Below are 19,635 nucleotides of genomic sequence, written 5' to 3' on the forward strand. Positions count from 1 at the left end.
TATATATGAGACCTTAGGTATTTTTCATAAGAAAATGTCATATTTTCATTATTCATAAACTCTGCCTAAGATAGAGTCATCATATAGACTATTGCAAGGTTGCTATAAAGAATTAGAAACTAGTAAAATATGCACCACCAAGGTGAATTTCTTTTTGTGATTAATGAAAACTTTATAAAAACAAGAGCTATCAACTTTAGCATATTATATTCATAAACACCTTTATAATGTAAAACAGGACTTTGTTACCTGCTGAGCCTGTTGCATAGATTTCTTTTTTTCATTTTTCTCTAATAATTATAGATGAACTTGTTCAGAATTTATTATAGTCATTTATACATTTTAGTTATATAAACATACATCTTCAAAGTCCAAGCTTTACTTCGCTTTCAGTCAGGGTCTAAGTTCCTGGCTCACTATGTCATAAAGTGGCACAGTAAAAATGGGAGGGTGTCTTACTTTCAAAGTGAGTCCAGCAGAGGGAAGCTGAGGGGGCTCTTCTCACTGACCATGGCAGCCATGGTTCAAGTGAACACGTGTTTTGAGCATTTTAGTTTGGGGATTGGGGGGAGGGTGATTTTGGTTTTATGTCTTGCTTTGATTTGTTTTTGAGATTTTTATTTGCATATTGTTTTTGCTAAATATAGTTCCATCCTCCATCTCTTCCATTTTCTGACACTACATTTAAAATTTTTAAATAGAAAACAAAATTCAAAGGAGAAGAGACAATGAAAGAAGAGAGAAAAAGTAATCTGTATAGTTATCCCTTAATTTTCCAAGAATTGCTCTTATTAAAGGGTTTGGAACATATCTTAATATATATGCAAGTCACTTCTACCTGAAGATTGAAGATAGAACAGCTGTACTCTTAGGACTAAGGAAGGACAGACTCCCAGAAATTTTATGTATAGAAAGACCCAATAAATGGAAACATGGTAAGTACTAGTTGTCCCTAACGTGCTCTAATATATCTGGGTTGATCAGATGCCCCTCAGTGGATGAATGGATCAGGAAAATGTGGTATATATACACAACAGAATTTTATGCTTCTATCAGAAAGAATCATACAGCACCATTCATAAGGAAATGGAAATATTTTGAAAAATTATATTAAGCAAAGTAAGCCAGACCCAAAGAAACATAGGTTGCATAGTTTCTCTCTCATTTGTAGCAATTAGAATGTACCTATAAATCTATGGCTTCCCCCCTATGTAGTAACTAGAATGTGCCTATAAATCATAAGTAAACATAATGGATGGTAAAAGACAAAAATTGTACTTGGACATGATAAATTAAACAGGACTATGAACATTCACACAATGAGACCAAAGGAGGATATTCTTAGGAGAGGATCACAAGGGCTCAATAGCCATGTGCATTTGATCATATAAAATATTTATCGAAATGAACTCCAAGAAATGGAAACAAGAGGTTTTTTGTTATTTTGCTTTTTGTTTGTTTGTTTTTTCTTCTTTGTCACTGTTTTTGATTTCTATACCCTTTATCTTGAATGTAAGTTTATCTGTTTGGGGGAGGGTAAGGGGGGGGCATAGAAATGGTGGGAGACAGGGTGAACAAATGCAGCAGTGATACTCACTAGAGACTATGTTAAAAATGAGCTTGTGTGGAAGGGAGCTCACGAAGGAAAAAGCTGGGAGAAAATGAGGGAAGAGGTGACACTGTTCAAAAAAAGTACTCATTACCAGATTTATGTAAGTGTAAACCCTCTGTACATCACATTCACAATAAAAATTTATATTATATAATATATATACATATATATGGGTCAATTTTAGACAGTACATTCTGGTAGGACTGCACCAGCATCTTGAGCCAGTGCCCTTTCTAAGTGGTGGAATTGGTGGCTCTCAGCTGCGTCTGAGCAGTTATTAATGACTTTGACATTCACCTCTACTATAAATACACTTACAGTTGCATGTCAAAGTAGTGGTACACCCCCCAAGCCCACCTGCTAGTAATTTCTTCCACTTGTGTTGCCTGAGACATGAGAGAATGCTAAGCTTAGGCTTCTCCGTAGGAATCTCTTTTCATCCCAGGACAAGCTAGAATAAACAGTCATTTCTTTTTTCTTGGTGGGCAGTTGGTTTCTTCCACAGCACCCTCCATTGCACTGGGAGGCCCACAGCTCCTTCATTCACCTCCCATAGCATCACCTCGCATACTATCAGGACTAGTTTACCTAGGGCTGCTTCAGGTGTCTCCCAAGAGAAGCGAACTGAAGCAGCTAAGCCTAGACAGGAAGGGCCACTGGGCTGGTTTTGACAGTCTAAAACAAAAAAGAAAAACCCACAGTCAGGTGCTGGTGGTTCATGCCTGTAATTCTAGCTATTCAAGAGGTTGAGATCTGAAGAACATGGTTCAAAGCTAGTCCAGGCAGGAAAGTCCATGAGACTCTTATCTACAATTAACCACCAAGCACCAGAAATGGAGCTATGGTTCAAGAGGTAAAGCACTAGCTTTGAGCAAAAAAGCTTAGGGACAAAGGTCAGGCCCTGAATTCAAGCCCCAGGACTGGCACAAACACAAACACAAACACAAAAAAAACAAAAGCAAGCCTAGTTTCAAATTATGATCCACATCTTGAGTGGCTAGTATTACAGGTGTATACTGCTACGTTTGGCTGAGAATCATCTCTTTGTTCAGCATTATATTCACACTGTGTATGCTACCTGCTCCAAAGTCACTCAGTAGCCTTATTGGTTAATGGAAGTCATATTACAAGGCTTGAATCCAAGACAGTGGGACAGAAAGCAGAGACAAAGAGACAAAGAGATACAGACAGAGACACAGAGAGAGAGAGATGATAGAGACAGAGAACAACAACATTCACAAAGATTGTATTACAGTATATTGCTGTAATTGAAATTGAGCTTTATCACAGGAAAACAATATATATGTATATATAGATATGTACATATCTATATATACATATATGTGAAGAGTTCCACACTGTCTGCTGTCTTAAGTACCCATGAGGATCTTTACAATGTACCCCCTGTGGCTAAGGAGGGAATGCTGTACTTAGGATCTCTTTCCCAATGCTGTGATATGGAAGGAACAGTTGGCAAAGGCATAAAAAATTGTAAGAGGGAAACAAACAGACTGTGGTGGTCTAGATGAAGAGGTTTTAAAATAAAAGGTAGCATTTAACAAACCAGAGTGTATTCCTATCGTGGAGATGTAGTCCATGAAATCAAGGAAGATTGTTATGGGAAGAATAAGCACTTTGGATCTACTGCAGAACATGTGACTATAAGTAATAACATATCCTATATTTTGAAATTACTGTCAATGTTCTCACTGCAAAAAAAATCAAGTGAGGTGATAGATATATTACCATTTGATGTAATCCTTTCTTCCACAGTGGAGGCATAGATCAAAATATGGCACTGTACCCTGTGTATATGTGCTTCTTAAATGTTTTATTGCTATTTTCCAGGGAAATTTTTAGGGAAAGAGATGTGAAAGGGAAGTTATTAAGGCCAAAGGGAAATGACACAATCAGGAAGCTTAGCTGTTCAGAAATATGTGTGGATTCTATGAATTGCATCAAACATGCCGAATACCTGATAACAGCCTGTGAGAATTGTTCCCTTCCCACGGAATGTCTTTATAAGCTATGTCAATGTTAGAAAAATCACAAAGGGCTGAAGGTAGAGCACCAACAGAACAAGCAGAATGAGTATGAGGCACTGGGTTCCAACCCTGGTACTGGCAAAAATAAATAAATAAAATAAGCACACACACACACATAAATTTAAATGTCTGAATAGTCCCTCCCGTAGAGGGACTTGGGATATAGCCGATCAGCATGTTCGAATCTTTCCCAGCCCCCATCCCTGAGCAGAGAACCACAAAGTGAGAAATGTCCCCAGAGCTGTGCAGTTGGCTGGACTGTGTGTCTGCCCATTGGCTTGCACCCTCTGCTGAGCCCAGACTCACCAGGCTGCCTGCTACGTGCTCTCTACCTCCCCCACTGCCTGCAAGCTTCAGATCCTGTTGCCAAGTTCAGGCCTTCCATGAGTGACACTAGATAGAGATCTCCTGTCACTAATTAGGTGTCCTAGTGAGAGAAAAGAAACTTTCCCCCATGCCCAGTCATTGGAAAAGAAATATTATCTTCAAAGAAAAGTCTTTACCTAAGATCTGAAGTGCAAGCATATTTGTCTTTTCTAGACTAACCTTGCCAGGAGATTTGAATTTAAATAAGGATTCTCTACAGTCTATTAATCTAGGATGGTGTGGTAGCAGAGAAAGCCAGGGTAACTGAAGACCAAGGGCTGAGGAACAGCATGATGGAGTCCATCCAGGACTGCAGATGCTTTCTTTGTTTCTCCTCAGTCCCTCCTCGGCTGGACTACTTCTGCTGTCCTGGAAGGAGGCTGGCCAGGGTCTGGTTTCACACACAGTGTGTCTCTTCTGCCTCAGAGCAGAGACAGAAGGTGGGCCTCAGGTAGAAACTGGCCTCCTGCTACTGCCCAGAGATCACATCTTGATCCTGACTCCATCTTTTAGCTTATAGTTATTTTCCAGATAGTGTCTCTCACTTTTGCCTGGTGTTATCCTTCGACTATGATCTTCCTTCCTCCACCTTCTACTGGGATCATTCCACTTGCTAACTGTACCAACTTCCTACCCTACAGATTATACTTGTTTCCACAGGAGGGGAGAAAGGGGGAAGAGGTTGCTCTGGTTGCACTCTCTTGGCCCTCAGTATTTGAGCCCCTTTTATTGTTGTTTTTCTCTGCTGCTTCTTTTTCCATGAACATGTCTTGGTCTCTAGTAGCTACAAATAATTAATATAGTTGTCCTTCCATTTACTGAGTGCTAGGCCCCTCCTTATCTTTTCTTCTTGCCTTCACAACCTAGATCACTCATGGAAGAGTCTGTACTGCCCCTCTCTCCATTCCTCTCCAGGCAGCGTTTACTCTTCCTTCTCCGCCACCCATTAAGACTCTAAGGAGGTCAAGTCCAGTGTCACAGTTATATACCAAAAGGCCTCTTGGAAGCCAGGCATGGTGGCATATACATGACTTGTCAGCTACACAGAAGGCAAAGATGGAAGGACCATGGTTTGAGGCTAGACTGGGGAAAAAGTTAACAAACCAGGAGTAATAGTATATATCTAATCCTAGCTTAGGTGGAGGTGGAGGTGGGAAGACAAAAGTGAGAGACACTATCTGAAAAGCAAGTACAAAGCTAAAACCATTTGGGGATATGGCTCAGGTGGTAGAACACTTGCTTATCAAGGTCAAGGCCCTGGGTTCTAATTGTACTACTGCAAAAAAAATAAACTTCCCCTAAGCAAGCAAACTCCTGAGCTGGTCTTCCATCCATTCCTGCCACCCTCATTGCAAACCTTCTCATCCTTCTTCCTTCCAAGTCTTAGTAACAAAACCATCACCTCTCTGTCTTTTCCATGGTGACTGCCATGCTCTAGTGACTGCTTTTTTGATCCATTATAGACTACTTCAGTATTTCAGGGTGAAGGGAATGGGGGAAAAAACTCAGCTCAGGCTCCACCCTGGCCTCTCTACACATCTTCCACAAATACAGACTTGCAAACAGCTCTCCTTCTTATTTTCTAAGAAAGATAAAGCACAAATGTTGATTTGGCATAACAGTGTATCATGGTCTTATCTTCATCTGTGTGAAAAGCTCAGTTTTAAAGAGCATCAACCCCAGAGCTCTAGCATAAAGTGCTACCTAAAACCATGTTCTTCATATCCCCGGGTTTTACTTGCCCAGACCCAGGTAATTTAGGGGTAATTATAACAGAATTCACAGGGTATCAGAAACAACAGATGTGTTGAGGTATGTGAAAGTTTTAGAACATCATCTGACACAAAGGAATGTTGTGTATAGTTGTTGAAGTGTGGATGGCCTGCCTACTGTCTCCTGTGATCTCTCTTCTTCATGCACTCGTATCAGTATTCCCTTCAGCTGTAATCAACAGCAGACAGATCCTTGCCCATCACAGTAGCTTACCCACCCCCATGTCTTTACTTGAGATCCCTTTATTTATTTATTTACCTATTTTACTTTTTTTTTGTCAGTCATGGGGCTTGAACGCTGGGCCTGGGTGCTGTCCCTCAGCTCTTCAGCTCAAGGTGCTTTAGCCCTTGAGCCACAATGCCACTTCTGGTTTTCTGGTAGTTTATTAGAGATAAGAGTCTCATGGACTTTCCTGTCTGGACTGGCTTTGAACCACAATCCTCAGAGCTCAGCCTCCTCAGTAGCTAGGATTCAGGTGTGAGCCATTGACACCCAGCTTGAGCATCCTTTATTAACCAAATAAACTCCTCTTTACTACCCAGGACTTGATGCAACCATTGATCCTTCTGGGAAGCCTTTGCCCTAAACCAGCCCTCTTCAATTCCTGAGGCAACCCAAATGAATTTCTCTTTTAGCTTGCTTCATTTCAATTAATTGTTTTTTTAAAGCCCCAGAGTTGTTCTTTTGGAGTGCTCATCACGCCAATCCCCATGGTACTTACACATATTCTCTTATTTAAACAGCAGACCTACCATACGTTTGCCATTCCTTCCACTCCAGGAGGCTCTTTATGGCCAGGAATCCTGTCCTGATCATCTTTGAATCTCCAGCATCCTTAAGATGCCTGGTACATTGTGGGAACATGATTAAATTAGCATGTCTTAATAAAACCAATCAGAACTGGGCTGTACTCAGAGAGAAGGAAAACATACAAACTACTGACATTGAGAGGTATTTAGGGAAAGGATGGATAAGTCCTTGGATCTGAAAGTCATCAGTGCTATAAGCAAAGACTATGTAACTGCCTTACCCCATCATCAAATATTATTACTATATGAACATTTTCTATAGTGCTCAGAGGTTAATGTGCTCTCATCTGATTCTGTATTGTCATATAATCTCAGGTCTTTACAAGGACATACTAATACAATTCACGATGACATTTTATTCTGTGCTCTCACTTCAAGGGTCAAATGCAAAGTTCTGAGAAGTTTTGCAAGGTCCTCACATCATGAGCTGCCATCTTTGGTGAAGGGCAAAGAGCTCTGATGACCTATTCTCTTTGTAACACCAGATGCAAATGCCACAAATTATAGAGGTTTATAATCAGCAATAAATGTTATAGTTTCTGTGGCAATGGTCTCAGAGCATAAAAACAAATAAGTATTGCTTCATCGTTGCAACAGAATTTGGTTTTATAAATCATATCTAGGTAAAAGGAGTTCTGAGTTAAATAGCCCAATTTCAGCTCACTTTTCTCCCACACTTCTAGTACATAGAAAATTATGTACAATTCAGCTATAAAGAATGGTTAAGATCAAAACTGTTCAACACATTAAGGAAAACCAGCCTGGGTGACCTTGAAGCTGACCTTGACAGATAGTCAGCAACAACCAGACATCCTAGTGTCCTTAACAGGTGTCAGTGGGAATAGATCAGTTCATCAAACTTATCTGGAGTTCCAGGCTAACTCTGACAGCTTCCAGCCCAGCTTAGTGTATCCCAGAAATCTAAAACTTAGCATCTGATTCTTTGGAGGACTGTATATGGTGGGAAGAGTAACCTCCTAGTGGTTGTGTTTTCTCAGGAACTACCACTGCTGGAATGAAGCTTGGATGACAAGGCCTGACCTTCCTGTTGGATTTGGGGGCTGGCAAGCTGTGGACAGCACTCCCCAGGAAAACAGTGATGGTAAAACTACCTCTTCCCTCCCTCAGGGAAGTTGTTTCTCTGCTGACCTTATTTCAATTATATGTTTTCACTTGGTTGCATGGGCAGCATGCTTATTGGGAACCAACAGCAGTAATATGTTTTCTGGATAATATTAACTGCCTGTCAATCAGGTTTCCATTCATTTTAATAGTCAGCTTTACCCTGATTGTTTTACAACTTTTGGGAAAGGAATATAAAACTTACCCCATATAATTCATCTACTCTTGCTTTGATAAGCAGTTCTGAAAAGAACAGAAAAATATATCTGTGTAAGCATTTTTTTTACTTGGCTATAAAATATACTTTAGCCCTCTCTGGTTTAAAGTGATAAGATATAAGGCTGTAGAAGAAAATAAAGAACTTGATAAATAATTATAAATCATCCTCCAAATTGTTGATCTCCCAGAGTCAGGTTTCTTTTATGTTACACAATTCCTTTCAAAACTTCCAGTGTTTATCTTCTAACTTGCCAACTCTACTAAACAGTGAGAGCTATGGTCCACCCCAGAATTTCATAAAATCATACCCCAATTCTCCAACTCTACTTAATATGATGTTAAAATTACTGGACTGGGAAAATTGTATTTACCTGTGTCTATGTCCTCTGGTGTTAATCTAAGACAGTGGTGTTGATACATAGCCTGTGTGAACAGACATTCTGCACATATCTACAATGGAACAATATTGAAATACTGAATTCTAGGGAAGGAAGGTTAACACTTTCTGATGTAATAGATTGTTTATCATGAGGAGACCTCAGAGGAGAGAGACTAATGGCAGGTAATCTCACTAACTATGGATAGATGGTTGAAATATAAAAAAAATTTGTAAAAGTAGACATGAACTTGCCAATTTCCTGGATGAGCATTGGGCTTTGTCCAATCCATGTGATTAGTGTCCAGATTCTCCATCTAAACCTGACCTATGTCCATAATGTCCAATAAAACAAAAATTAGAACAAATGGATACAACACAACCACCTGACAATATGTCAACATTACCAATATATCAGATCTCAGTTGAAAAAGGGACAAACACTGCAGAAGCCCACAGGGTAGAACAAGCACTCAAGTATATGTCTATAGGTAGCAGAACAGGTAAAGGAATAGTGTTGCCCCACAATCTTTGTTCTTTTCCTAGCTTTAATTTTTGGCTTGACTAGGCGTTTTATACATTGATCATGTGCCCTCTCTAGGCATAGAAAGCATTTGGGCAATATCAATAATGAAGCTGGGCACAGCTGGCTTAAGCTTATCATCCTAGCTCCTTGAGAGGTTGAGGGTAGGAAGATTATGGTTCTAGAGCAATCCAGGCCAAGAAGTTGGTGAGAAATATTCCCAACCCATAGAATGCAGTAATATGCACTTGTCATTTCATGGGAGGCTGAGAATAAAAGGATTATAGTTCCCAACCGGCCCAGGAAGAAAACTCAGCTCTACTTCAGCAGAGAGAAGTTGGGCATGATGTTTTATGCCTGTTATACCAGCACCACCATCTTCAACGGGAATCCTAAAATAAGCAGGTCTAGACTGAGTTCCAAGTGTGTACTTGAGCAGGAAGCCAGATCCTAACTTAAAAATAACCACTACATTGTCAGGTACCAGTGGCTTATGTCTGTAATTCTAGCTAATCAGGAAGCTGAGACCTAAGGCTCAAGGTTCAAGGCCAGCCCAGGCAGAAAAGTCCATGATACTCTTATCTCTAATAAACTACCAAAAAGTCAGAAGTAGAGCTGCGGTTCAAGTAGTATAGAGCTAGCCTTAAGGTGAAACAAAGCTCAGGGACAGTGCCAAGGCCTTGAATTCAAGCCTCAGGATGAGCACAAAAATAAATAGTTAAATAAATAGTACAAAAAAGGCTTCAGAGGTGGCTCGGAGCTAAAATATCTGCTTAGCAAACTCAAGGTACTGAGTCCAAACTTCAATACCACTAAAAAACATCCATCTGTGGTGAAGCTGAGGAACACTGGTGTCTGTAGACCCACTTTGCTGTTATGTATAGCTGCCCAGAACAAAGGCAGAATTAGAAATGACACACTCACACCTTCCTCCTCTGTGTGATCCAGGTATGTACCGCTGTGGCCCAGCCTCTGTTCAAGCTGTTAAGCATGGCCATGTCTGCTTCCAGTTTGATGCTCCTTTTGTTTTTGCTGAGGTAAGTCAAATGCTTCTGGAAGGAGTGTTTTCCTCTGGACCTCTTAGCCCATGAAGCAATTCAACAGTTACCCATGTACACAGCATACGTGTCATGTTCATAAAAATCAACTAGACATCATTCCTAGACATCAGATTCTTCATATTAAATATATTTCTTAATATTTTTCCCTTGATGGTTGAAGGTGGTTTTTGTTATTCTTCCTTATAAGCAAATGATTTACAACCTTAGTTTAATTCTCTGCACCTGGGAACTAACTGCCAGCAACAGCTTCAGAGAAATTGACTAACTGGATCATTCAACCAAAATTTGGTAGAAATGTCCACGGATGTAAATTTCAGAGTAGCTGACTTTGCTCTAAGACCAGCTCCCAATCTACACAAAATAAAAGACACACACAACCCAAACCCAGGTCTTTGGACACTGCCATTCTCTCACCAGGAGGAGGGAGGGGCTCCAAAGGGCTGCTCCAAAAGAGGAATGTAGCTCACTGAATGGGTCCATATGGACACTTGGATGAGAGCTCAGAAATTCCACAACTGTTCAGGGGCTAGAAGCAGAAGAAGCAATTAGAGGATGCTCCAAAGAGAATTCTGAATATCAAATTAAATGTGAGAGATGTCAGGTAATGGAGAATGGGAGACTGCTGGCAGAGAGATTGGCATTTGAAAGGCTAAAGGCATAACTCCACCCAGGGGTATTTGCATCAAGAGACATGTGTAGTTGAGTTCTTGCTATGTAAACATTTTTCCTATATTTTGATGCTCTTAGTGCCCCTTTAAGGTGAGTATGTAATTGTCCCCATTCAACAGAAAGGAAAACCAAGGCAAAGAATGATTAAATAAGTTTTATAATCAACTAGCTAGTAAATAGTAGTGCTAACTTCAGGAGCCAGCTAGATGCCTGAGTTCAGGCAGGTAACCATTCTATGCACCCATGCTCAGGAGTGAGTGTTTACTATGAGTTTGCCTCAGGCCCTGTGCTGTGGGGATCTTACAGACCCTCAGGAAGCATAACTCTTGGTTGAGGTGACAAGTAAGTACATCGACCAACCAAGAGTAAAATGATCACATGGCAAAATAATTCCATGGATCTAATTGTCAGTTAAGCGACACCGCCAACATACAGTCTGCATTTACTCAGGAAGTTGCTTTAACAGAGAAGTGGGAGCTGAAGTGGGACCGCAGAGACCACAGGATGCTGTCTTAGCAAGGAGGCTCACCTGGGAACAATGATATATACAGATCTAAGAAGCACAGACAATGTCAGAACAGAGGGTCCCTCACCTACAGTTGTTCCGCTTAAAATTTTTCTGACTTCATAATGGTGCAGAAGGGATAAGACTTGGGTGAAAACTGCTCTTCAAATTTCAATCTCAGATTATTTCCTAGGCTACCTATAGGGTGGTATCCCATCTGGTGGACAGCTGTCAGCCTGATGCACATGAGGGAACATACTGTTCATGGCCAAACACTGTAGTAGGCTTATCATGAAATAATCCTGTGTGGACATAGTGCTCTGAGCAGAACACTGTGGGGGGTAGAGGAAGGAGAGATGGTCATTCAAGCAAAGGAGGTTAGACAGAAATCTGAGGAAGGAATGCTAGACAGAGAGGATGGCTTGTGTGGACATTTGAATGCTTTGCAGCAGCTAGAACACCAGTGATGCATCAGGTGTCTAAGATAAAAGCTGAAGGATGTTTACATAGAGAAATTAGTTCTGAAATTGTCTCTTCATCTTGTAAGCCAGGGACTGCCATCACTAAGGCGGGGCATAAACTAGGATGCTAGCAGCCTAGGTAACACAGGATGGATGGAATTAACATCAGAGATGGGAGACCAAGCAGAGGACTGGGTATCCTCCATGGGATGTTCTGGTATGAACCAGAACAATGACAGGAAAGGCGGAGGTGGGATGGGATTGAGAAGTTTGTGGGAAGTGAAGTACACATCTGTATTTAGACATCAGAACAGGGAGTTTGAAATACACAAAAGGAACCATCTTTCACTGAACCTGCCATTAGAGTTTCTAGAATCCTTAGGGAGATCAGGCTTGCTGTATTTGGCGTCTTAGCTATTTGATTTCACTTTGAGATCTGAAGGTTTGTTGAAACCTTCCCAGTTGTCATCTGACAGTTTATAATGCTCTGAGAACCTCTTAATGGGAAAGCGGTCTAAACCCCATAGTGAATTCTTCTAATATTTTTAGTATGTCTTATTGCTGTGGAGTAGTGAGGAAGGCCCTTCTTGGCAAGCAAATGGGTTAGTATCCTTTAGTGCAAGCAATTTTTGCTATTATTAAATATAGACAGGGTGTTAGAAATGTCATCAGAATTTGCAGATTATAATTACTCCTCTCTTGTGTGCTGCTGAAGCTTGTCTGACAGAAGGTGCAGTTCATTGTTTTGGCCTGAGCTGAGCTCCAGAGCCAAGCCATTTGTAAGAGATGTATACACTGTTGGAAATGTTTGGGCATCTTTTGTCAAGGGTGTCCTTGGGGGATATAGTAAGTGACTTCAGTAAGAATCTTTATGACTGATTAGGCTGAGAGGCTCCTTCCTCTCCTACTTCTTATGCGTCATCATCCTCATCATCGAGCCTCTTCCCACTCCACCTACATCAGCAGGAGTTTGTCCATTCTTGCCTCTGAGCATGCTGACTTCCAGGCCATTCTTCACCCATTTCCAGTAGATCAGCATCCTGTTCATTGACTCTTTTTTGTTTGTTTTGTTTGTTTTATTTGTTTTTGTTTTTCTAGGGCCTTGGTCTCTTTGGAAGATAAAACCTGAAAGAAAGAGTATGCATGCAAAGTGTTCTCCCTTCTGGCTCTTTTTCTCAGTGGGCAGAAAGGGACGGGAAGTGGGGGGGATACTTTCTGAGCATGCTCTGTTCTCTGACTCCACCCTCCTTAGCCCCTCTGTACTATAGTGAGTTCTTCTAGCTCCAAAAGGCCATTTGATGTTTCTCTTCCCAACTCAGGATAGCTGAAGGTCTTTAGGGAATCAGATGGAGTTGGAAATAGTGATGCACATCTGGGAGGTGGAGATAGGAGGATACCAGTTTGAGGACAGCTCAGGCAAAAGTTATCAAGACCATATCCTAAAAAGCAGGGGCCAGGCACTGGTGTCTCACACCTGTACTGTAATCTAGCTACTCAGGAGGCTGAGATTTAAAGATCATAATTTGAAGCCAGACCAGGCAGGAAAGTCTGTGAGACTCTTATCTCCAGTTACCCACCAGGGAAACAAAGCTGGAAATAGATCTGTGGCTCAAGTGGTAGAGCACTAGCCTTGGACAGAAAAAGCTAAAGGCCAGTGCACACAAACTAAAAGTGAAAGCAGCAGCAAGGCTCCAGGGGCAGAGTGTTTATCCAGCGAGTTCAAAATCCTCAGTTCAATTCTCAGTATGAGAGAGTGTGTGTGTGCTCTCAGGGTCTGGAGTCTCTAAGTCCCCATGTTCACCAAGCAGCCAGAGGCTCTTAGTGAAGAATATACTGCTTCTGAAAAAAGAAAGTTCTCTTTTTCCTTAACTTCTAATTGGCTCTTGGAACCCTTTTCCCTAATTCCCCCCAAACTAGACCACAAGTCCATATACCATGCACCTATGGATGGTGCACCCACACCCCAGGCTAGGGTGACTCGCAGCAGTACTGTCTGGCTCCTCAAGGTCTCATTGCCCCGCTCTCCACATCCATGGCTCCAGGAGCTCTACCTCCCCTGGCTCTGGGATGTCAAGTCTCTGTATCCAACCTGTGCAAGTCCTCCTCTGGAGATTTTTGCCTCTCAATTTAAACCTATTTGCCTTGCGACCAGACATAGATCATTTTTTAAGCGTCTTTCATACAGATAAAAAACAATGTGTCCGTGTGTTCAAATAATGCATAAAATTCTCTCTTAACCTTCTTCATGCGTTTTTCCAGAAATACCTTCAAAAAGATCACTTATCCAGCTCCTTTTGCAATCCTCATCATTACCCTCTGAGCTCTGCACAGGACCAAGCTCTGTGAAGTCACCTCCTGCCTTATCTCACTGTTCTTTCTCCTACCCTTCTGTCTGCTCTCCACTTATCAGCCAGAATTGACCTTGAAACTGTAAATCAAATATGTCACAAGTCTGACTTGAAAGTTCCAGTGGGTTCCTGTCATCCTTACAATAAAATTGAACAGAACCTGGGCCCAAGATTGGATCCCATCTTTTTCTTCCTTTCCTCTATCCCTACCCACCTTTTTGCTCTTCTAGAAACATCCAAACATGTTCTTATATAGAGCAAATCCTTTCTCTAGGAAAGCTAACCCTTCTCCTGTCACATTATCATCTTGTGTTGGAAGAAAAACCTATTCTGCCCCCTCACTACATCCAGAATCACTTCAAAGAGGCTTCCATTGGCTCTACCCCAACAGAAAAGATCTTTATATACCTTGTTTTTATCTCCTCCCCAGCCTTGGTGCTGGTTTTTACCCTTCTAGAATAGAAACTCCTTGAAAGTAGAGTATGTTGTATTCTCATTGCTGAGATCAGAGTCTGGTACATAATAGGCATCAATAAATATTTGTTCAATGGATGAGTCAGGTAAACAAGCTGGTGTTGGGTGCACTTTGTCTCAAAGATGGAGGCTTAGTCAAAGTGGAAGAAGAGGTGGTTGTGTGAAGTAGCAGAGGCAACCCTGACACCCACAGGCTGAAGAGAGGACAAGTGTAGGGCTGGGCATTTTACAATTGTACCTAGCAGGCCCTCCAGTGCCTAAGGGCATCCAACTCCAATATGACCCAGAGAGGTAGTGCTTTCTCTGCAGGGCCTGCAGCCAAGTTCTCCCCTCCTGGGAACAAATGGACAAACCAAATCAAGCCCTGGCTTTTGTCATGAAAATGAAGAGACTTCTTCATCCCTACCAGAAAACTCAACATCAGCACACCATGGTTACCTTCATGTCTGTGGGAATAAGGTGAAGTTTGAAGAGGCCCTCCAACTCCTGAGGACACAAACCACTCTCACTGAATCCCCAGATCCCCAAGCAATGGCTCAGGCTGCATAGGAAGTGCTAGTGTCTGCAGAAAAGGGCACGAAGTGACCTTGTGAATAGTGCACCCTATGCACTGGATTTTACATCAGGAGGCCCAGGTTCAGAGCAGCCATAGCCCTATCAAGTGCAGATGGTTGTGGAGGCTCCTTTCCATTCAAAAGAAGGAAAAGAAATTAGCATAGAACTGTCATGTGTGATGCTGATCTGCTAACCAGTTTCAATAATTCCCCTAAAGTTGCACAGTAATATCCAGTTCCTCCACTTAACTACTGATCTCCTATGATCAGTTAATTTTGATTAAGGCAGATCATGGGTACTTTTGCAAGCCCCTAAATGCTCACCCTTAATCTAGGATAGAGAATCACTCTACTAGCAACTGAAACCCAAAAGAAAGCTTCTTGATGTTCGTTGGGGAATAGTGTCCCTCCACCTCTCCCCACAACATAAAAATACAAAAACTCAGCAGTTTCTTCCCATCTCTTACCTCAAAACACAGAGTTCTAGGGCTGGCTTGAGATTTTTAGATTCAACCAATTTTTTAAGCCAAGGGGGAGGCAAGAATTTAGCCACTTACCTGTTTCACCTTGTCTCCCTACAAAACCACTAGCTATGTAAGGGCTATTATTAAGGATATGAGCACCATTGATATAATTGGCAAGTGGAAGAGATAGCTGTTTATGCTTGCATGGTCTCTCCTGAGGCAGTGCCCAAGTTAGGCAGTTCATTGAACGTTTCCTTAACAGTTTTTCCCCTAATAGATACATATTCCTTAAGAAACTGCTCTGCATTCTCCTGTCCTGGTTCCTGAGTTCATCTTTTAGCCTTTCAGAGAAGCTTTGGCTTCTCTGCCAAGGAGCAGGCTCAAACCAAAGCTCAAATAAGATAAAGCTCTTCATTCTTCAAGATCATATGGAAGAGAAAATATGCTATGAAGGTCAAGAGAATGGGCCATAGGCCAGTCCAAGATGAAGGCCAAGGAAATGGGGCCCAGCCCAGAGCAAAGAAAAAAATAATGTATAGATAGATAGATAGATAGATAGATAGATAGATAGATAGATAGATAGATAGATAGATAGATAGATAGATAGATAGAGCAGGAGGAAGAGAGAGGAAGAGAGATAATATATACATTACATATATCATAGAGTAAAGGTCATATGTATGTATAGAATATAGATAATGGCCTCGGGCAATGGTCAAATAGGATGGGCTAGCTAGGGTGGAGATGGAGAGACATAGCTGTGAGCTAGCTCAAGGCTTCAGGGTTCATCCCTCTCTCCTAGCACCAGGCCACATGACAACAACACTTTATTTGATTCTTGTGAGTCTTGATGCTACCATTATAAAATATGGATAATAATGTAGTCCTCACAACATTGTTGCTTGAAGTTTGTACTAAACTATTTATATGATGTCCTTGAAACACTATGGCCACCGAGTAATTGTCAGCTATCACCTTTATAGTAAGGATCGGACTTTTCATCAATTCAGAACATTTCGTGAGAAAGTGGAGGGAAGTTGTTCTTTTTAACCTTCAAAAAATTAGGATTATCCCATCATAATAGCCATGTCAATTTTTAGTTCATTATGAAATGTTCACATCTTGGATCTTAGCTCATTGTGGCCTAAAAGGTTCCTATGAAATCTAAAGTCTGAGTAATTTTCATGTTCAAGAAAGTTCAGAGAGATTAACATGCCTTTCTACAAAAGCACACCCAAGATCACAGTGCAGGTTTCTTGCCACTACTCTTAATGTTTCTCCTAGGACCTTCTTGAAAAGCTTGGTACCTGCCTATTCCTCACTGCCTTCCTTCCCTCCATTTGATAGCTCACAAACTCCTATGCATCTTACATGTTCTAACTCAACTGTTATTTTCTGTCCAACCCCACTCCATACCTCCTAGAGTTTTTCGGGGTTATTGTCTCAAGATACTTATCATCCTTTATGACAGGGCTTCTCAGAACTAACTGTTCCTTAGAATCATATAAGACTTCTTTTTAAATGTTATAAAAAAGAAAAATTATTATAAATTTAGAGTCCCCTCTAAGACATCTTTAATTAAGTACGCCCTTTGTTTTTGTTTGTTTCTCTTTTTTTGGAAGTGTTCTAGTGATCTAATGTACCAGTATCAAACTTATTATGTAAATCTTATCAAAAAGGGACCAGAAATATTTGTTGATTGCTAGACCTCCAGCACTTTGAATGCTGGTAATGCCACTAAATAATACATAGTTGTCAATAACTTACTGGGTGTTAGTTCTATGCAGGCACACTCATAAGTAGCTTTTCTGCATTTATTTCATTTATTTCTGCCAGTCACTCTATGGGGAAGGAGCTGTTATTACCCTACTTAAAAAGAAGAAAGCTGAAACTGGGAGGTAGACAAAGCATGTGGTATCCACATCCATGACCGTTATCCCTGCTGGTCATGTATCCTACCTGCTCCCATGCTGAGAGAAGGGAAACCTTCAAGAAATTTATTATGAAAACATGATCAGTGAATCTGGGGAAATCAAGATGCAGACATGGGTCTGGGCATTGTCTCTAGAAAGTAGAATGGGAAAGAAGAGTACTGGCAAAACTTGCAGCTCAGCCAGCATGGTCCCAAGATGCTATTTCAAAGTCCCACAGCTAGCATATTTTAATTTCTGAAGCACAGAAAATTGCCTGAAATGCTTCTTTTTCTTAATTAAGATACTTTTGGCTGCAAGTAACACAATTAATATGACTGAAAAGTTGGGGTTTCCTTTTCTGTAAGAAGTCCAGAATTAGGCCATGCCAAGTTTGGCTGAGCCATCGAATCCCATTACCAGCCCTGCAAGTTCCTCCCTTCTTTCTTGTCTGCCAGCTTCTCTTTGTTGACAGCAATTCTCATTACTATCCTCCTGTGGTTACTGTGGGAAAAGAAGAGAAACTCTCTCCTTTAAAAAAAAGTTATTGTTATTTTAAAGGTGATATATAGAGGGGTTACAGTTACCTAAGTCAGGTAAAGAAAGAGTGCATTTCTTCTTGGACAGTGTCACCCCTTCCCTTTCTCTCTACCAGTTTTCCCCTCCCATTGTATGGTTCATTGTACTATTGTTGCATTTGTTTATCCTTTGTCTCTCCATTTCTTCACTTTCCCTTACACTTCCAGAGACATGTAAATGAACACACAGAAAAAGGAAAGAAAACAAAAACAGCACGAAAGAAAAAACAACTCTTGTTTTCAATTCCTGAAGTTCATTTCAATAAATATTATGTTGTATGATCAGATGCGCATAGGCATTGTGCCTTTCTGTTCCTCTCTTGTGTGTGAACGTCTACAGAGCGCTCTCTCCTTTTGTAAAAAATTCTCTTCAGCAGACCACATGGAAAACTTCTTTTCCTTCCTAGAAATCGGTCACACAGCCTCTGGTGGCTGGAAGGACCTCTGGGAAGGAAAGGAAGTCCATGATGCTTCTTCTCTCCTGAAGGAGTAGAACTTACTGAGAAGAAGGAAAGAAATGGTTGTTCTCAGGTACAACTGATGTTTCTAACCCAGCCATTCTTCACTTAACCTAGTCCCAATGGTTCTAAAGTAGATTTCACCTTCAGAAAAACTTTTTAAATGAGCTTGGCCCTGTGAACCCAGTGCTGTTAGAGGAGAATCTCGGTTCTATGAATCATTTTTTTGTGAGTGTATCAGTACTGGGACCTGAACTTAGGGCCTGGGAACTGTCCGTTAGCTTTTCGCTCAAGGCTGATTCCCTACCACTTGAGCCACAGCTCCAATTACAGCTTTTTGGTGGTTGATTGGAGATAAGTCTCACAAACTTTCTGTCCAGGGCTGGCTTCAAACCATGATTCTCAGATCTCAGCTTCTTGAGTAGCTAGAATTACAGGCCATAAACCACCAAAGCCCAACAACTCTGAGTCTTTCAATTTCTACATTCTAGAAAGTTAGACTTTGGAGACAAGGAGTTCTTTTGGCTTTTGTTAATGAGACATAATGTTTATACATCTTTATGGGGTAAATTATGATAATTTAATATGTGTATGCAGTGTGTAATAAACAAATGAGGGTAATAGCATTTCCATCTCTTCAAACATTAATTATTATGTGTTTGGAATGTCATATTCCTGTAGTCATTTTGAAATATATTAAAGATTGTTTAAACTGTTACCTTATAGTACTAAAGAAGAACCAGAAGTAACTCCCTCATTCAATCATATTTTAATGTCCCTTATTGTATTTCTTTCTGTCTTCTCTCTACACTCCCTTTCCAGTTTATAGTGAACCACTATTCCATTTCGCTATAAAAATCAACTTTTTAGTTTCTACAAGTGAGTGACATGTAATATTTGTTTTTCTGTGTCTAGCTTACAATGAATGGCCTCCTGTTCCATCCATGCTGCTGCAAATTATACTGTATTATCAACAGCTGGATTTATATATGTCTTTTGTATCTGTATTTTACCTGCTGTTGGGCATTTGGGTTGATTCTGTATTTTAGCTGTTATGATCGGTGCTGCACCTAGCTATGAGGACATTTTGGAATGACTAACACTTTCTTCTCCTGTTTCAGGTCAACAGTGATGTCATTTACATCAGAGCTAAGAAAGATGGCACTCATGTGGTAGAGTCCGTGGATACCACACACATTGGGAAATTAATAGTGACCAAGAAAGTTGGAGAAGATGGAATAGAAGATATTACTGATACTTACAAATTCCAAGAAGGTAATTTGCTACAGCCATTTTGCTACAACTATT

The 19,635-nt window shown here is 40.8% G+C and overlaps 1 protein-coding gene across 1 annotated transcript in view; it reads left to right on the forward strand.

Annotated features, from left to right (window-relative positions):
- The window catches only part of F13a1 (coagulation factor XIII A chain), a 172,512-nt gene that overhangs the window by 114,308 nt on the left and 38,569 nt on the right, over positions 1-19,635 (forward strand). Inside the window, exons 9-11 of the mRNA XM_070024633.1 lie at positions 7,604-7,707; positions 9,794-9,882; positions 19,449-19,602. Of these exons, the coding sequence (XP_069880734.1) occupies positions 7,604-7,707; positions 9,794-9,882; positions 19,449-19,602 (347 nt within the window). The remainder of the gene's footprint in view (positions 1-7,603; positions 7,708-9,793; positions 9,883-19,448; positions 19,603-19,635) is intronic.

This window comes from Dipodomys merriami, unplaced genomic scaffold, assembly GCF_024711535.1.
Source record: "Dipodomys merriami isolate MVZ:Mamm:240054 unplaced genomic scaffold, mDipMer1.0.p SCAF_16, whole genome shotgun sequence".
Lineage (NCBI taxonomy): Eukaryota > Metazoa > Chordata > Mammalia > Rodentia > Heteromyidae > Dipodomys > Dipodomys merriami.